Source organism: Folsomia candida, unplaced genomic scaffold (assembly GCF_002217175.1).
Source record: "Folsomia candida strain VU population unplaced genomic scaffold, ASM221717v1 Fcan01_Sc027, whole genome shotgun sequence".
In the NCBI taxonomy this organism is placed as follows: domain Eukaryota; kingdom Metazoa; phylum Arthropoda; class Collembola; order Entomobryomorpha; family Isotomidae; genus Folsomia; species Folsomia candida.
Window position 1 is genome coordinate 1,820,524 of NW_019091219.1, and position 20,526 is coordinate 1,841,049.

The 20,526-nt window shown below is 39.1% G+C and overlaps 2 protein-coding genes across 2 annotated transcripts; one reads left to right on the top strand and one right to left on the bottom strand.

Annotated features, from left to right (window-relative positions):
- Positions 1–363: 363 nt before the first annotated feature.
- Positions 364–2,541, top strand: LOC118438845. The gene is made up of 3 exons (XM_035859630.1): positions 364–757; positions 1,243–1,624; positions 1,981–2,541. Exons 1-3 carry the CDS (start codon positions 364–366, stop codon positions 2,471–2,473), a joined length of 1,269 nt encoding a protein of 422 aa, XP_035715523.1. The 3' UTR covers positions 2,474–2,541.
- Positions 2,542–14,548: 12,007 nt separating this feature from the next.
- On the bottom strand, positions 14,549–15,285 carry LOC110859714. The gene is made up of 2 exons (XM_022108685.2): positions 15,042–15,285; positions 14,549–14,985 (listed from the first exon to the last, which is right to left on the bottom strand). Exons 1-2 carry the CDS (start codon positions 15,067–15,069, stop codon positions 14,579–14,581), a joined length of 435 nt encoding a protein of 144 aa, XP_021964377.1. The 5' UTR covers positions 15,070–15,285; the 3' UTR covers positions 14,549–14,578.
- Positions 15,286–20,526: the final 5,241 nt, after the last annotated feature.

Genomic DNA, 20,526 nt, shown 5'->3' on the forward strand with positions numbered 1-20,526 from the left:
TCATAAATGTCATACATTTCGATGCTTTGACATTTATGACAAAAAATTGACAAATTGACATGTCATGACATTTATGACATGACATGACATTTATTCCGTTGACACTGACAATGTAAAACCCTAAGAGTCATATACGTCTAAACTTTGGTGATAATCTGGTTACGATTTTTCTAAGAGTGTATGTATATCTTACCCTAAAAACAATTTACCCAACTGATGTTGGCAACTTTACGTGTCTCATTTTTCTGTTGTTGTCCTTCATCCCTACGCGACATACATAAACCGTTCTTACATTTTTCCATACAATTGTTAAAAATTTGTAGACCATAGTTCATTTACTAACCCACCAATTAATTGGTCACCATGCCAACCCCTCTTGCGTTTAAAGCTCTCACCTACAATTTCAAGATTAACGACCGCCTCTGCAAACTTCCGATTAGTCACAACCCAAAATCTAACCAATTTGTCATTACAAAGCTCACATCCGCCAGTAAAGCGCAATATTCTGCTTGGTTTTTCAACGTGTTTTTTCTCTTTCTTACCTGCACCATGGGAAGTTCAGGGTACGTTGTGATTCGTCAATTTATAAAACCTAAACAACACATCACAATGGTTCATACGATCTTGTACACGATGATCTCTGGGGCTGGAAGTATCGTCGCGGGAATTGTAGTTTATGTCGTGAAATATGGAGAAGAAGCGGTCGACAGGGTCAATTGGCTTGTCTGGTTTCATGAAGAGCAGCTGAAAGGCACTGGTAAGAATAGGAATAAGTTCATTTCCCTCCTAAATTGCTGGAATGTTCCCACAGAATTGTGGATAATGTCGTCATTGTTGTTTAAGATACATTAAGTTTTATCCGATAAATATCTAATTCCACCTCTTAATAAAATGATGTATATTTTTTTAATTTTTGCCTCAATATTGAAAAGACTTAACATTTTACTTACATAAATTATTCCATACAAAACTTTGTAAACATTAATTGTTGACAATTTTCTTACCGTTTTATTATTTTAGATACAAGCTTTTGTTTAAAAAAAATTACAATTGGAAAATATTTTATTTTAAGAGACATTATTTCGGGACTCATGGATGTATTTTTGTTCGATGTTTATTGGTCACAAGCTTTAGATGAGTTTTAGATGAGCTTTAGACGGTCAGAAAATACTTTTTCCTTCATCAGGTGAATTAAAACTTTGAGAAAAATTGTGATAATATTTTATTTTACGAAACTTTCAGTCGTGACATCTGCTAAAATGAAAGTTAAGAAGGCGAAGAAGCCGCCAATATGGCGCAACCTGTCCGGTGACTTGGACACTTTTGGGCTCGCCATGTCCGCCGTGTTCTTTCCGCTTCCCTACATCCCCTTGATCGCCGTCCCTTTCGGCATGATTGCTAACCTCGACGTGTACAAATTCGTGTTGGAGGACTTCATCCCCACAGCCGTGTATGAATTGATTATCGTCCAAATTGTGATCAGATCCATTTCGGCCGTCATTGCGTACATCTGCTTTGCCGAAAGTGTCCGAATTTTCCCAATGATTGGATACCTGGCAGTATTGCCGATCCAGCTGTTGACTCGAATTGTGGGGAAAATGGGTAAAATCGATTTGACTTGCCGGTAAGCCTATTTACATATTATTTAATTTGAACAATGATGAACTAGTTTTTTTGGACCAAATCATTCATAATTGTTTCCAATTTTGTTTATATAAAATCATTTTTTCGTTTCTTACGTGTTTCCTACATTCTTTGCACTGTAAACCAAAAACGCATGAAAGGTAGGATACAAGAACTCTGCGCCATCAAGTGGCGCGCAGTGCGAATTATAATGGCGAAAAAACCGGTTTTTGCCCCTCGCATTTCTTACCGGTATTCCTTGCAAGTAGAAACATGCCAAGAAACACAAACTTTGGGTAGTTGAAAATACCTTGAAAAATAATGAAATTATGCAAATTTTTTAAATCCTGTCTTTAGCCCTATCTCTCACATCCTGTCGGTACTCTACTCCTACACGCAAATTTCCTCCTTGGTCCTCGCCATGCAGGAAAACGACGCCACATCCAACTTCCTCCTCCTCCAGACCGGAATTTGGCTGGGAGCGGGGTCCATCTACGGCACTATCCGCCTCCACAACGTCGTCCCGCTCGGATTCTATCTCATCTTCCCCTTCTTCATTCTCATCGTGCTAATAATCACGGAACAACTCCTCCCCGTTATCGTGTCAATTTTAGAAAATTCAAAAACCTCTCTGGCTCAATGGGTGACTCAATTGAGCGGAAATGGGCGACCCGAAGACAAATGCTTGCGACGCTACTTTACCGCCATGCGTCCAATTCGGTACGTCGCTGGATTGAATGGAAACTACTTTTACGACATAGATAACTCAATCATGACCTCTTTCCTCTGTAGCATTTTGGATAATGCGATCAATTTATTGATGAGTTTGCCGGTCGTGCACGTGGCATAAAATGTTGGAGCATATTTCGTAATATATTTCAGATATTTATTTAAAATAATTTTTAGTTAAAGCCAAGTACTCAGAACACAAAAGAAGGTCAAATTAAATAAAAATACACTTTTACGGATTAAGAATTTTTAATGATGTTTTGTAGTCGATCGCAAAATTTTAGCTAGTCGGGACACATGGTGTCGGCAAAAGGTCACGGCTATTTAGATGTCATTCAAGTATAGGAATAAGACTACTTTAGGCATTATAATTAGCATATTAACTAACCTATAAGCCCGTCCTAAAGACGGGTCACATTACATTTTTAACGTTGATAAGGAATTTGTTAGACGTTGCTAAAAAAAATTTTGAAGTTCCTAAAAAAAATTTCGACGTTACTAGGGAAATTTTTTTATGTTGCTAAGGATTTTTTTGATGTTGTTATGGAAGTTTTTTAACTTCCCAGTTTCTTGACGTTGCTGTGCAAAATATTGTACCATATGTTGTACCATTTGTTGTACCATATGTTATACCAGTAGTTGTACCGTACGTTGTACCATAAGTAGTATCCTATGTGGGAACGTAAACTATAATTAAAATTGTGACCTAAATCACAACCATAATTTAATCATAGCCATGTTGTGATTGGCGGATTCGGAACGCCGGCAACCAATCAGAATGCATAGCTTGAACTAGTGGAGAATGTTCTTTCTCCCTTCCTTTATCAAAATCATGGACATGGTCTGATTCAGGCAAAGATTCTGTATTACCAGTGGTGTCCTTCTGTCGATGAAATTCGTTCCAAGTTTGATTTTTAGTAATCCACACGATATCAGCTTACGTCGTATCACAGATCGCCTAGAATACTTGACCGTCGTCCTGTCCAGCTTCTGAATGGATTTCACCGAGGAATTGAACACCCATGATGCCAGTGTGAAAATGAGAATATTATTTAGTATTGTGTCCACCAGAATTACGGGGAAGATGAGAAAGATCGGCATCGCAATTTCCCCATGCATGGTGATTACTACATATTGCACCCCTATTTGCAGCAGTGGGGCCCCACAAATAATGGAAGGTACGATCTTTTCCATAAGAAAGGCATTCATCATTTTGTCGAGTAGTTGAATCATACGATAATTTAGGAGGCACGATTCCTTCTCTGCGGTGGATTTGGCCTTCAATATTTTCCTTCAATATCATAAGAACACAGGATTTTAACATCATGTCATTGAGAGGCATGCTAAAGTATGCCCATGATGCAAATTACTTTTCCAGTTACTGATCTTACGTATCGAGTAGCTGAATATAACTCAAGAGCGAGCTTATTCCGCCGCAAAAATTGTACGCCAATGGTGCAGTTCCAATATAGAAGAAGCAAAAACCGATGTACGTTTCCAGAAGTGGGATCAACATGTAACGCCAGTTCCACCGTATTTGCGAACAGCTGGTCGTCATGGAGAGGATGAAGGGCGGGGTGCAGGGCTCAAATAGAATCAAACCGAGGACTGCCAATGGGACCATGTAGTAGCTGTGTTTCAGTAGGTGGAAAAACCCAAGGGTTGCTTTGAGTTGTGTAGAGGTTTGCAGTTTCCGAGCGCCTTTAACGAAATAAATTTGTGTTTTATAATATTTATCTAAATTGATGATGACTACTAGAAAATGGTGGAGTTTAAGTAAAATTTTACAACAGAAATTGAACCGACCTTCTAAAATGTGAGACTCGTAATCCAAGCAATTATTGATCATTTGAATTTGAGCCTTGTCCAAATCACACTCAAAATAACCTGGTGTCAATCCAGTGCGGTGTTGTCACATATAGACACCACGCGGTGTTAATGCGGGCAATTAACACCGCGCGGTGTCTATATGTGACTTCACCGCGCTGGATTGACACCAGATTATTTTGAGTGCATAATTCCAACAACAACCAATTAATATTTCTATGCGTCGTGAACTGAACTTTTGCAGCTTAAAGTGAACGTTGATAATTAGTGGGACTAGGTTTTGTTCGAATACATACAGCACGCAAGGAGTTCTTGGTACTGGGCAGGAAGGGAGAAATTTGAATGCTTTATATTATTTCGAATATAAAAAATTAGGACAGGTCGTTAATGAGTATAGAACACTCTTAGAAATCACATGTCGTCCCAACACTACCATGGGGATCGTGTTTGTAGATTTTGTAAGGTTTTAACTTGGTGAGTTACATACTTCTCAATCCATAAAGTAAGCAACGAAGTAAAACTCACAGTTTTGGCACTCAGATTTCTCAAAGTTTCTCAAAGTGCGAAGACCAATTTTCATTACACATGGAGAAAAGCCCTCAAAAACTGCATACATATGTGTGGCGGCAGTATTTTTGAAGAACCCCATGCATGCATCTCCAGTGTTGGAAATAGTTGAGGTGTGAAATTCAAAAATCAAGCAAAAAGGCATCAAGCTGGCAAAAGGGCACGAACAAAAGCAAAAGGGCATGATGGAATAGAAAAAAGGCTGTCTTTTTGCACACACTGTTATCATTAAACCAACGAATGTAAACCTTAGTTTCACTATTTTTCAACTATTTTAAAAATATGAAATGTCTAGCAAAAAGGCATCAAAAAGGCACGCAGAAACGCAAACGGCATGACGAAATAGCACACTTATTATTGAACTACCGCCGGGAATATACATAAATGTTTGTTTCATGACTCCGCTTATTTCTTAGAGTGTTAATAAGTCACCTTGATGCTTTGCTCAATTCAACATGAGATTCGCGATCTAATTACACCGGCATGTGGCACATTTACACGGAAATACTACACTAACCAATTACGTCCGCAAGTATTTACATAAACAAGCCGATCAGATCTGGCATTTGCCATGTCGAATAAAATCGAGCTGGCTTCCTGTGAAATTAAAATCCGAGCTGAATCTCAGTTATGGGTTGATATGTTATTCATTGAGGTAAACCAGGTAGGTTCTTAATTCGACAATTATTTCCATTGATCCAATGTAATTACTTGGAACGGAAGCAAAATATGTTCGCAATTATGGCCAGTTTGACATGTCGGATTTATATCTAAAAGTCTTGTCTGAATTTAAGATCTGTTCAGGGCATGGCACCGTCTATTCCGAATGTCAAAACGGTATTGCAGAAGACAAACCAACACTTATTTAATAGCGTACGATATTTTAATATTGGTCGGTAATATGGGTCGACGGCGGCGGCGCCAGTTTCTGGTGACTTTTCGGCGGCGTCGGCGGCGCAGCGACGCAATGTTAAAGGAATAGGAAATCAAATTTTTCGGCGGCGGCGGCGCATAAAATGCTACCGACGATCGGCGGCGTCGACCTCTGGTCTGTACATTTAGTGTAAGTGTGCACACCAAAATAAAGATGTTTACAATGATATTTACATATAATTTGTAGTTAGTAGCAATACAGTATGTAACAAAAGTATAGCTACGATGACATATTTTTTATCTCGACATGATGCCGTAATATTTCAACTTTGAAACCATAGATCGGATATTTTGCGTACTCCGGCCTCCGGCCGGCCATGCGTACTCCGGCCTCCGCGTACTCCGGCCTCCGGCTGGCCACGCGTACTCCGGCCTCCGCGTACTCCGGCCTCCAGAAAAAGTCGCGTACTCCGGCCTCCGGAGGCCAGAGTACGTACTCCAAGCCCGGAATTCCCCTATGTATGCGATCGGAAATTTTGCGTACTCCGGCCTCCGTACTCCGGCTTCCGGCCGGCCATGCGTACTCCGGCCTCCGCGTACTCCGGCCTCCGGCTGGCCACGTGTACTCCGGCCTCCGGCTGGCCACGTGTACTCCGGCCTCCGCGTACTCCGGCCTCCAGAAAAAGCTGCGTACTCCGGCCTCCGGAGGCCGGAGTACGTACTCCAAGCCCGGAGTACTCCGATCTATGTTTGAAACTCCCTACAAAAATGTCAAACAAATTGCCGACAATTTCCTCGTCGCCGATTTTTAATGTTGCATATAGAGGGTCCGGATATGCAAACGCATATTTCAGTTTTTTAATTTTCGCCAAAACGGCGATTTTAGAGCTCCAACCTGTTTTGGACGAAAAATTCCTGTGGGCGCCAAAAAAATCGTACACGGTCCGACCAAAGCTCATTATTCTTCAAAACGCATGCCGCATCCAGAAAAAAATATTGCAAAGTTCAAAAAAAATTATCCACGAAGTTTTTTTTTCGACGCCTCAAATTTTTTTAGAAAAATAATCCTGACCTTTGACCTATCTGCGACATTAAAAATCGGCGACGAGGAAATTGTCGGCAGATAGTGTTGACATTTTTGTACGGAGTTTCAAAGTTGAAATACTACGGCATCATGTCGAGATAAAAAATATGTCATCGTAGTTATACTTTTGTTACATACAGTAGATATATAGGAAAATTGGGTAACCCGCCTCCACTTAATATAGGCAATATGTATTATCATTGAGCGTGTTGTATATTCTTACAAAGGGATGAAATGGAATATCAAATCTAGCAAAAATCTCAACTATGTGCCTAGCGTAATTACGTTTTTTAGATGAAACACCCTGAAAATATAGCTTAAATAAATCTAAAGTAAAAATTTTTTGTAGATAATTTTGTATTTCAACGATTTTAACGTGGTTTTAAGAAAAGAAGGTAAAAGTTTATCTTACATTCAACTTAACACGATAAGGAACTAGTTTAACGAAAGTAGTCTTAAAGTAGTTGAAAAGTGAAGTAATTAGGTAATCAGGTAATTAGTAATTAGTGTAGTAGTAATTAGATTTTAGGATGTGGGTATAAATGTAGTTAGAACTTAACTTCATGAAACCAAAGTAGTTGTAGTTGTTGTTGTAAAGGGTGTAAACTTAATCCGGTAACCTTCATTTTCCGGCCCCCGGTTGATACAAAGTCAGCTATAATTTTTGACCCCGTTAATGTTTTTCTTCGAAATTTTTACCATAAGTGGAACGAAGGCAAGTACTAGTCATAAGCACCATAACATTGAGATGCATGTCTTAGAAGCGGCAAATTCCAAATGGAACCAAATTTCTCCAAAATTCGGATGTGCCAGGAAAATCTCGTGGTAATCCATGAACAAAAATTTTGTCAAGAATGAAAAACGACCTGAACAACCCAGATAGATCCCCCCCTACCAGGAAAACAAAGAAAATACTAAGATTTCACGCGAAAACATGGGGTTCTGGTCCAAATGGTGCCATGGAGTGAAACGGCGTAAAACGGATTAAATGAAAATCAAGTACAAATAGTCCATTATTGTGAAAACTATCACTGAAGCTTCATTGCTCGGTCACATAGGTTACAGTCCAACTGAAAAAATTCATGTGTCCTTCTAAAATATTGATTACCATGTTAAATTTGCATAAACGCCTTGAAAAAGTGGGTATTTGACAACATAAAGAATTTCCTTGTTACATCTTTTGCACTGATGAATGTCAAATTGAGTTATGCTCGACATTACACGGACAAAATGGAAGATACATGGCTGCAAAGAAGGTGGACCAATCGTAAATGAGGGTCCCGAAGTCTTAGTGGCAAGTTGTGGTACCATGTGGTTTTGGCACGTAGCGTGACACCTCCAAAAATTATTTAAAAATGAGAAGATATGGATGAAGCGGGATATATCGTCAAAATGTAACCTATTTCCTCTGATAGCTTATAAAACAAGGAATTATTGCCAATTGAGATAAAACTTATTCTCATGCAGGACAATGCCACATACCAAATCGAAACATCCAGTATGAGATAACAAAACAACAAGTTTCATTGGTGCCTAGGAAATTTTAGTGGTATGATAAAAATCTGCTGGTGTATTTCCTGTGTAACATGTTGCACATATTGAAGGAAAAAGTGTGCAAGACCCATATCCTGTAATAAAGAAAGAACTGACTACCTGATTTCGAGACAACCAAAATTTAAGGCCAAAATCAATTTTAGAAAAATTAGCATAGAGCTTAAAGCAAAGAGTTGAAAGCGTGAGTGAAGTGCATGGTGGATAGACCAAATATTAAGGTATCTCTGGAAAAAATATTGGCTTTGGTCACAACTGTACTTTTGAAAATGAAGCATTCTCTTTTTGCAGTGAAAAAGGTTACCGGATTAAATTTACACCCTTTAGTTCAACTATTTACATTTATGGTAGTTAAACAACACTGAAATCATGATAAGCGTTTAATTTTTGTCATTATTAATTCGTATAGGTTTTTAGTTTTTGGCGAATTAAGCAAAATGATAGGCTACCTTAAAAATAGATAAGCATTGTGATAAGCCACGTAACATTAATTTTCAATATATATCTGCATTATGAATTACGACACGGTTAAATTTCAATTTGGGGCCAATATGTAAAAATGGAAATTTGCTTATCCGAAAAATTGATAAGAACATTGATAATCTTGGTTGCGTTACTTTTCAAGTGGATGCCATCATTATATATTCAGATAAGCTTATTTCTCAATTTGGGACGACGTGAGCAAAATATTATCTTATCTGAAAACTGTGAAGATAAGCACCGTATAGCGTTTAATTTCTAGCAGATACCTTGCAAATTAAGATAAGCTCAAGTTTCTAATTTGGATTAACGGAATTTGCTTATCTGGTAAATAGGTAAGCCTGGTGATAAGCCTCTGAGCAGCTATCTTCGAGTAGATATCAGCATTATCAATTAAGATAAGCTTAAGTCTTAAATTCGGGGCGAACTTGTGAGTATCACAAATTTCAATAAGTTTGGTAATTGCAATTTGTAATTATTGTAATGATTTATGTGGATGTAAAAAACGTCAATTTTCGAATTTTGAAACTTGTGATGCACCAAAACGTACGTATTCATGGAGGAATTAAAATGGCAAATACAAGTTGAGGTCTAATTCTTTTTTTACGAAGTGTACATACATTAGGTTTCCCATTTTCCCGATTTTCTTCTCCAATCTTGGAAGGTTGCATGCAATTCAAAAATAGCTATGCTAAATTGACCCATCCTCCCAAAATTAAATTTGCAATTTGTTTTATCAAATTCTGTGACACCGATGCGAAACAGATTTGAACAAGTACTAGCTCAAATATAATTCGTATAAAATTTTCAAATGGCAGCATCTGCCAATGTTCCAGTTTAGCGGAGATCTATATTATAAGCTGGAAATGTTTGTTGGCAACGGAAGTGAAAGTTATTTTCCGCGACGGAAGTGAAAGCAGGGAAAGTTAAATTTCAAATGGCGCGAAAATTCATAAATTTTAATTTTAAAAATAAATGTGAGAAAGTGGGGTTATCGGGTCGTTATTGGTCGATGGTGGTTATCAGAATGTTGCGGCCTGGTGGTGGTTTAACCGCCGTAGTTATAAGCTGCCTGATGATATGAGGTTATCAGGGCTTTGCTGCCTGATGGTGGTTATCAGGGCGTTGTTGCCTGATGGCGGTTATCGGAACTTTGTTCCCTTATGGTGGTTATCGGGGTATGGCGGCCTGAGGGTGGTTATCGGGGCGTGGCAGCCTGATGGTGGTTATCGGGGCGTGGCGCCCTGATAGTGGTTATCGTGTGGTTTCTGTACATTGATGGCACTTCTGGTGGTTATCTGGAGAGGTTATCTTATTGGATTCCGTTGCCATTGCCGTTGCCATCGCAGTGCTTCAGGTAGCCTATTTTTGGGGACTAGATCACTGCCACGTTTCCTGCCATTGGCAATGGCAGCGCCACTGGCAGACTTGGCTGGCAAATGTTACAGAACCAAGTGGGTGACATTTAATTTTCCACTTTAACTTTCGTTGCAAATTGCTTTCACTTCCGTTTGCGTCAAATGGTTTTATTAAATAAATATCGACAAATTATTTAACTGGTGAAATTTTGATAATCTAATTATCTCTCGCCCGGAGGGAGACGGGCTTATACGCTAGTATTTGTATAAAAAGGGGACAAAATGCGCCCTACCGTCCTGCAAATTTTACATTTTCCAAATTTGCTGCTCAATTTTCTCCTCTTTTTATGCAAATATCTCTGCCAAACCTGCGCATTGGCAGAAGTTCCATTTGAAAATTTCACACTAATTATATTTGTGATCGATTGACGCTAGTTTGGTCCAAATCTATGAGCATACGTTGGGAGACCTCCATTGTCAGTATCTAAGTTATTTTTCTACCTTTCATCGTTACTAGAAGATTTTATTCTAGGTCTCGTTTCACAAAAAATAGGAACAATCAAATAGAAGATAGAGAAATATCAGAGGAATTATGAAATGCGATATTGATCCTAACGAACTTTATGATCAGCCTTTATATCAGGATTAAATTTAAAGGCACCGCACACCCGATATGAATTGAAGAGAAACATATGCCAAGAACAAGTATTGTCTTGAATTATATTCTTCACAATTTTTGATAATTTACAAAACATTACACAACACATCAAATTGTATGCATAACGTATGTATAAGCAGCTGCATATTGTTCTTGAATCTTTGAGACTGTAATTGAATTCTACATTGATAATTATTTGTTACAAGAATAACATTTAGTAAATTAATAAATTCCCATGTGAAATACAATTGTCTAAAACTTTGAAAACAAATATTAGCAAACAAATTTAGGGTTAATAAATATGTTTTCTCCTTTATTCTTCCCGACTAGAATAGATGATCGCGGCATCCATCAGTCTTGGATATGGTGATACAGACATCCTATCCATCATAACGCTCAATGTGCCACATATTCCTCGCCGTAAAATGTAGCCTCGATCATGCTCATACGTTTCAACCAAGGCCTTATCCACCCGCACGTGGTTTACCACAACTTGGGTCGACACAACTTTCGTCTCCATGTTGGCCGCTGCTCCACATAAGGTTTTCCAAACTTCGTCAACCGCCGTAACGCAGTGATCCACTACGGACCTAGGAAACCCATCTGCTGCCACGATTTTTAAAATATTTCCAAAAAATCCGTCCATATTTGTGTCCGATTTCAGATGTACCGTCTTCGCAATAAATCTCCGTAGCGCTTCTACCTTTCCCTTCTTGTCATCCCGGTAAAGGCAGCGATGCACGATCCAGTCGCCGATTACTTGACAATGCTGGCACTCACCAGATACGTGCGGATCCAGAGAAATTAACTTGGTCAAACTAACCCATTCATTAGTATGAAACATTCCAGAGTTTCCCGTATCGGCTATGTAGCTTGTAATGAAACCGGCATGATTTGCCTTTGCGGCTAACGCGGCATACTTCTCACTTGTCAAATGTCTCGTTTCCGCCAGCTGGGTGAAAGCACGGTAATGAGGAACGACGGCGTACCATGCTGACGAACCGATGGCGATATCCGCACCCCACTCGTGACTCGTTTCGCCCGCTATACAGTTGCAAGTCGCGACTTCATCGACAGAACCAGCGGATGCCCAGGCGTAATCGCGCACTGCTTCAATCCCACCGTATCTCGCGGCGACCTGGGAAATGAGTCATAATTAACGCAACTTGTAATTAGATAAGTCTCTAAGGGTTCACATAGTGCAGTAGTAATAGACCGTTTCCTATATCTCGTAGTGCTCTAAATACTGGGGGCTAATTTCGACTCGTGGAATACCCTCAAGTCTTTTGTTTTTCTTTGTAAAATGAGGACACGGTAAAATAAACTTACAATAGAGGCGCAAACCATGTTCAGCCCAGATAATTTTTTTACCTTATTAGTTTGAAAGAGCAAGTCTTTACAAACAACATTTAGTTCGGCACTTGGGCAGGTGCGAAAATTTCAGCACATTATGGACGCTGCAAGTTCGCAATGGGGCAATGCCAAGCGCGTGCTCAAGTTCGTGCGTTTTTGCGAACTTGCGGCGTCTATAACCTGCTGAAATTTGCGCATCTGCCCAAGTGCCTAACCAAATGTTGTTTGTAAGGACTTGCTCTTTCAAATTAATAAAGTCAAAAAATTATCTGGGCTGAACATGGTTTGCGCCTCCATTGTTAGATTCTTACATGAATTTCATTCATCGGTTCGTCAGAATGAAGATCATGAAAAATATCGACGAGCTCATCGTATCGAATTATTACATCCACCGCTTTTCTAATACATGGGCAAACCCGTGTCCCCAGCGGTATCCAATTCTCATCACACGGCACCCCATCCGCGCCCCCATCAAGGAGGAGTGGCATCTTGAAAAAAACCGTCATCGCGGCCTCCCACCATCTCGACTCAAAGTATTCAAATGGCGTTATACTCCTTCCCAGAGGTGGGGCAGTCTCCATCTTTCCGGCCAAACACTGATCCAATATTTCCGTTTTGTGCGCTATCATTGCCGACGTGGTGACGAGTTCATCCATAAAAGGGGCAAACTTCGATCCCCCTATTTTGATGGAATCAACCACCGCTTTCGCGTAAGCCTCGCGGCCCCCCATTTTCGGGTCGTCAGGCGCATCCACGTAGTCCGTGCAGGTCGTCATGCATAGCGCGGAGGTACACACGGACAAGGTGAGTAGCCTGAAGCCACGCATAAAAACGTAGATGTGCGTGGAAAACTAGAAGTCTCGAACGGCCCGAGAATTGAAATCTATAGGGCTAGAAATTCCCAGAGTTTGATAATAATCCGTAATTTCCACGCCTTCTGAACCCTTGCGAAGTTGGAGGGGGAACGATTCGAATTTAAATGCGTTGCTACCCACATACTTTCCATTTTTATGGTCGATACAATCTTGAGTAATTCTTCGAAGATTAAGCTCAACCCTGGTCCCATTGAAGAAATCTTTCCTACCGAAAGGAGCTAATATAGCGGAGTTGGCGACGGCTAAGGCTTCCGTGTCATGAAACATGTTATCCTTGCCGTGTGATATGTACGGAAATGATCCCACTAAAAGCTCGACGTCCGGTTGTAATTTGACTGAAAGGATTTCCTTTCGCACCTCAGCGAATCCTTCGCATACCCAGGCAAGTCACCAGGCGCTGTCTTTATCCACGTCGGAGTTTTTGGGAGCGTCACGCCATCTAGCGGGACGAGACGGATTTTCCATCCGTTTCCATATGGCGTCGTAGAAAGGTTTGTAGTCAGCGTAGGACAACATGTTCAATCTGGTGGGGTGGAACTGAAAAGAAATAATGTTACCTTACGAATTTAAATTTTAACAATAACTGCAAAACTGGTGCTTTGTATAAATACGATGAGCGTACTCGCGTCAACCTTCGCATATCTCGCAAATTGAGCATAGCAACATAACTTGCGAAGTTTTGCGAGATATGCGAGATTTCGCAAAAAATTTGCTGCAAAACCATGGGATTTTTTTTCGCAAATTTACGTACTCAGCAATTGAGCATGTCCTTATCTCGCAAAATTATTTCGCAAAGTAATTCTGCAAGAGAAATTAGAGAAATCCATGGAAACAATACCAAAATAGGTGTTTTTCTGTAGATTTGCGAGGTAAGGGAGGTTTGCGAAGTCATATAGTATATGTTTAAATGGGATGAAAGCTCGTGTTAAGGGTTAGATGTTAATGTTGCTGAGGTTATTTAAGCTCGTGAGGTCAAGGTTAAGCGAATGAGCAAAAAAAAAATATTGGTTTGAGCGGATTTGAACTCGCGTCACTGTGGTAGAGGACAACCGAGCCTCACCACTACGCTATAGTGGCTCGTGTTGAAAGAAGCAGTCGAGTTGTTCTACATATTACGGATGAGCTCGCAGTGCGACTTTATTTATCGAGTTAATTTCGTACTGCAATCTTTGCAATGTGTGTAAACTTGGCAATGTGTAAATTGCTATCATGATTTTGTTGTTTGTGAACATGATATGCATACACAAAGTTATCGACTAGCGAGCGAAGGGGAGAAAAAGTGGTTTTGTAGACTGAGCACGCATTGTGCATATTAATGAATCTGACCTGTTTGTTTAACGTGGTACATTTATTGCATTGAATAACTGAGGAATATTCTGCACGTTGTAATTCCTGCAATGTTGTTATATATTCGGCAAAAGGTTCCAGATTTCCGTGGGCAATGCAGAGAATGCATCATCGCAAAGTTATTGCATTGACGTGAAGTGTTAAATGCGTGTGCGAATGCAGTAATAATCGTCAATGTGATTGTCAAATATGTGATAATGGATGTGTAACGAAAAAAGAAGAGTAATCTTGCAACTGTAATTTATTCAGCAAATTAATATTTGATATTCTTTGTTTCTCTTATTTTGTTGAGAAGTGCGTGAAGCGCGTCGTAACGATGCTTTATCAACTTCCTTTGATATTCTCGTTCTCGCCTCTTAAATTTTGATTCTCTTCTCTTATGGAGGAGGGCGTCGTTACGACGCTTGGTCAAATTCCTTCCATATTCTTCTTCCCACCTCTTAAGTTCTTTTTCCCCCTTTTTTTGGCAATGCAGCCAACACCTTTGTCGTCGTTTCGCTTTGTGGACGTGGTCCATCCAGTGCTTATGTGTGGACGGAACCATTTCTTCGCTAAACATCAATTTCTCTGGAATTTTGGGAATTATAAACGGCTGCTCTGGGGATGCGGTGGGAGTGCGCGGTGGTGGTGGTGGACGCCCGCTTTTCGGTTTCCGTTTACCTTAAATATTTTATAAAGTCAAAAAATTCTTAAATATCGTAGAATAATGAACTTACGGGTTTTTGCTTTTTGATTTTTCTCCATTTCGTGTGTAACTCAGTGTGACTTGTACTCTTGTGTGTTGGTGATGCGGAATGGTGGTTTGCCGTTTAATGCGAAAGAGAGGTAGAGCGACGAAAAAAAGTGGTTTCGTAGATTTTGGACATGATATGAATAATAATTAACCTAATCTGGTTTGTTTATCGTACTACACATACGCATTCTTGCACCAAATAAGTCAATGCAGCATCTTTTCCAATTGTTATCATCACAATTGTGTGTGATGGTGCACGATGCAATCAAACAAGTGATAAAAGAATTTCGTCCCATTAAAACTGGGCGAATTTCCCCTTGAACGAATCAATGCATGATCTTCGCAACTTGCTTCGTTGCCATTCATTACAAGGGTTTTGATGTGCGGTTTTGATGTGCGGGGATTGATAAAATCCAATTCAAGAAAACGTGAAAAAATTTAATCAATTGGAAAAATTGGACGATTTTTAAGGTATGCATTGTATACTTTTTTTTAAATATTAACTAAATATAATTTGGGGTAAAATTTAACTAAAATATCTCGTGACCGCCTGTATCTAACTCTTGTGAGTACACTCTGATGAGATTTACGAAAGACGGCAGGTAGTCTATCGATAGTAGGTAGGGAAACTATGTTATGCAGGATACATCCGAAATTTATTTTCTATTTTTTACTGTAATGAAATGAACTGTACTGAAATGATTAAACTCGCTACTCCCAATATCGAAATGCACTTGGAAATTTGTAACGACCGATCCAGTCGATTTGAATTTTGTTAAATAATTGATATGTATTCATTAACTATAATACTTATTTGATAATCTTATTTGTTCTCGTGTTTCATGTCACTTTATAAAATAATTAGAAGTATGTTTGTTCTAAAATCTGTGTTATAATGTTTTGTTATAATGTCATAATGTTTTGTAAAATCATGTTTTATCATGGATTAAAAAATTTTTTATTCATCTTGCATAAATTTTGATGCATTTTTTAATACGGGAATTCTTCAAATTTTACTCGTATTTTAGTCCATATAAAACTTTGACACGATTTCCACTCCTTTCATACCCTCCTTAATTCCTTCTGTATATTGGGGTAAAGTGGTGGCTTTTTTGGCCTGAATGATTACAACATTGGAAATGAGACATTTTTTACAAATTTAAATTTTGCCTTTTTTGCTTTGGTCAGAATCACATTCCAGTAATGGAGCCCACATAGTGCATAAAACCCTTTCTCAACAATAATTTCATTATTCTCGTCCACCACGATTCCTGGAGGCACTTTAATTTCCACATGCCGTATATTTTCCCCAAGGACGAGAGAAATGTACTTTTTCTCATGCACTGATCACAAATAAAATTTGTAGTACAAAATGTATGTTTTTTAGATAGATATATATTGCAAAATTACCTTGAGGATTTACATCCATTTTGAAGACTTTTAAAAATTTGGAGAAAATTTGAAGCAACAAGGGTCTAGTGTTCCTCCGTGTGACTTACTGCCGGTTTTTGCTTTATGCTGGATGCTTTTAGGGTAAACTAATGGCCACATATTTTCATAATTCCCATTTATTTTAAACCAAAACCAGACTTAACTAATAATACATAATCACACAAATGATCAAATTATGTAACAACGAGCAAAGGTTGCATGAAGAATTAAATGCATCTAAAATAATTATAACCCTAGAATCATAATGAAAAAATGCAAAGTGATTTGTAAGTTGTATAAATTGCATGAGTCAAATTCATAAAAACAAATGCATCGTTATAAAAAAATTAGTAACGATTTCGGTCGCATCCCAGCGTTCGTCTCATTGATTCTGGGGTCATTGGTAAATTCGGGACAACGTCATAGTAATGTGGGGGAGGGGTCACAGGTGTTGGTGGTGGAGGGGGTGGTGGTGGTTGAGGGTCTCGCGATGGGGATGGGGAAGGAGAACGTCTTCTCGGTCGCGATGGTGGTGGGTATGGAAGGGGGGATGGCGACCTTCTCCTGTGCCGTGGTGGGGGGGATGGAAACCGTCTCCCAGGAGTGATAGGGACAAATCGCGGGTTCCCCCGGTGCGCCTCGCACGGACAGTCACAACGGCTGAAATCACAAAATATTTCTATGAAAAAGATCAATTAAATTTCAAATTTCAGTTAATTTTTATTAATGTGTAAAATTACCGGTGTTCAAGAGGTTCCCCAGTGTGTCCATTTATGAAATAAGATTCATAGGAGTGTTTTCGATGCACATGCATAAATAGATGCATGAAATTTGACATTGATTTGTCACAGAACGGACAAATATAAATAGGCCTTCCGAAGCACAATCCTGTGTGTACTCTCCTGGGTAAGTAGCCTTCGACTTGTCTATAATACTTGTTGAGGGGCCGATCGTTTTCTTCGGCGACCCAAGTCCCCAACAATTTTCTAAGCCGATAGCGATCGCAGTCATCAGCGAGAGCTCTTGAGAAATTCCATAATTGCATTCGAATGTCGACCTCAAAACTGTCATCTTTGGCTGGGCCCAGTCTTCTTGTCAACCCTTCTCCCTTGTGCACTTGGATAGTAACGCGGGGGATGCCTGCGACCCCAAGGTACGTCGCGTCATCTAAACAGATGACGGTGGCGTAGGGTCCTCCTCGTAAATATGCACGGAGTGCTGACATGCTACCATTCATCATAAATTTTATTTCTCCAGAGGATACAGTCACTATCGCCACATCAACGGATTCCGCTACGTTAAATAACTTCCACACCACAAGCACTTTTGCGTCCATCGCATTAAGTGTTGGTGCACGTAAGTTAATTCTCCCGGAGATATTTGGAGAACCTTACGGAGCAAAAAATAAATGTTAACCGAAATAATTTAAATATGTAGAACTAATTTAAAATTAATACTTACCATTTCGCTTAGAACTTGACATGGTGAATTGTGATTACGAATATGCACTTGTGAAAGCTGGATTACAACTGATTGTCTTTAAACTAACCCCTCATAATTTTGTTGATGACTCGCAATACACTTAATTCCTTTGACGGGATTGTAAAAATGCAGGTTCATTTGAGGGTGCATAAATTAGATGGAAATGATAACAAAGGTTCTCGGGGTTTAACTCGTTTTTTTATTCACGAATAGGCATACGTATAAATGATTATAGTTACTTAAAAAAATTATTCTTCAACTGTAATTTCCTGCGTGTCAATATGCTGACTGCAACCTTCCAGAAAGCCAATGAATTGCCTTGCCTGTCCCATGTGCAATGATATTTGTGGACCTGTAAAGCAGAGTAATATTTTGTCTTAACTAAGAATTTAGATATTTAAAAACTTCAACACTCACCATGCCACCCAAATTTTTCTGGCCGTGGCGACCACATCCGAATGGTGTAAGTATTCTCAAAATTACGATGCTGGCGGAGAGCCAGCTTCCCACTTTTCATGTATAGAGAGTGGTCATTCGCCCAAAATCTTGCCACGTCGTGCCTGTCCTCACATGTTGAGAATTTGCTGTTTGCGAGCCTGGAAACAAGTTTCTCGCGTCCTGTTTTAACTACATCCTTTACCAGTAGTTTTATTTTTTCAAGAAGCTCTTCTAATTCATTTTCGTGTATCTTAAAATATGAACAGTCCCCACTGCCACCACCTCCAGAATTATCTTGCTCATTTCGGGGAAATGACACTTTAACCCAGTGGATGAACCACTGGTCCTTGATTTTATTAAAATATGGGCGGACAAAAACAAGTCCTTCATAAAAAATGTATTGTTAAAAAATTATTTTAGGTGAAGGTGGAAGTGAATCTAAATACCAGTGCGTTTCGTCGTCGGATGTTCCCAAAAACTCTGGTCGTATCGTTCAGGACAGATGTCCTGGTCATCGCTCTCCTTGGCCAGCTTTAATAAATGATCATTACTAGGAGGTCTTTCGTCCCCCTGATTTGGGAGGATGTTAACATCCTCTTGGCTAAAAAAACGGCATGAAGCTGGTTCGTCGGTTGTCCCGTCTTCGATCAACGGTGGAAAATCCTGTGAATAACCCATGTCCACGTGCACTTTCTCAAGATTTGTTGCTTTAGAAGGTTCCTGAAGAGCTGCTCTTTTACCTACCATCTTACTAAGTCGGTTAGAAATTTCTACACGATATGTCTTCGAAAATTTTTTAGAAGGGACGGACTTGGTTCGCATGTAAAAAGGAGGCAATATGAGATTGTGAGATTTTTTGATTATTAGTTAGAAGGTCAGAGTCACATTTCGAACTGAAGTGAAAGGTAAAATTTGCCCCTTTTTATACCAAAATAATCCGTGCCGTTGAAAATAAAATGTTCTGGAAGAAAGCTGCAAACGTTTGCAAAATGTGGTGAAAGTATGATGAAATAACATAAATTGTTACATTCGCCTCATTCTGCATAAGTGTATAGGCAAACAATGTTCAGCCGTTGAACTCTAATGCCTTTCTTTAGAAACCGGATTTTAACATGGGTTCTTACTTATTCTCCCGTTTGCTTTCTCCATTTGACGGTTAGTGATATATAAGCACATACATTTCCACACAAAATTATTCTAGAAGCAAAGTTCTGGAATATTCCGTTCCTTTCATTTAGTCCCCCTATATAAAGAAAAAAAATTATTGAATCACTTTCATTTAAAATGGAGAGTTCTCTGACAGAACAGATCCCCTTTGCATACTTTTCTGATCAAAAATATTTTCCAATTCTAAAACAATTTAGCATACCGAGCCTGCAAAATTTTCTTAAGAAGAATAAAAGTTTAAAAAAGAATCGTGCACCAAGAGCTACAACCGAGTGGACCTCGTGCCAAAAAAAAGTCCTCGCTCACGTAGACAACTTCCTCATCAGAAGGCTCGACTCCTCTATATTTTATTCTCACTGGCCAAGCTGGTAAGTTTAATTGTATACATTCGTGCTGAATTATTTTAAAGCTATTGGAGTTTTAGGGACTGGAAAAAGTCAAGTTGCCCGTGAGATTCACGAGAAACTTGAAGAAAAAGGGCTAGGTGTAGTAGCATGTAGCAGCTATGGTAGTAGTAGCAAGCAATTAATTGACGGGAGGACGTTATGGAGCGTTTTGCACATTCCTTTCTACAAATCTTGCAATTTCGAAACCCTTTCTTTGCGTCTAAAAAAATCAAAATTAATTAAAGAATTTGCAAACGTTAAACTACTGTTAATTGACGAATCTAGCGTGCTAAATCCATCATTTCTAAACTGCATCTCGCTTTAAAAGAAGGGCATTTCCAACTGATCGGATTTTGAATTGCTTTATTAACCAATTATGCGACCGGTTTCGCTATTAGTTTAGCTTCATCAGGCTAAAATGCATAAAAAGTTACAGTAAATAAATAAGTAAATTAAAATTAAAATTACAATTAAAATTAAAATCAATCTGCCATTGAGAAAAAAATATATATTACCGTATTGGTTTTTGAGAAATATTGGTATTTTAGTTGTTAGTTTTACATG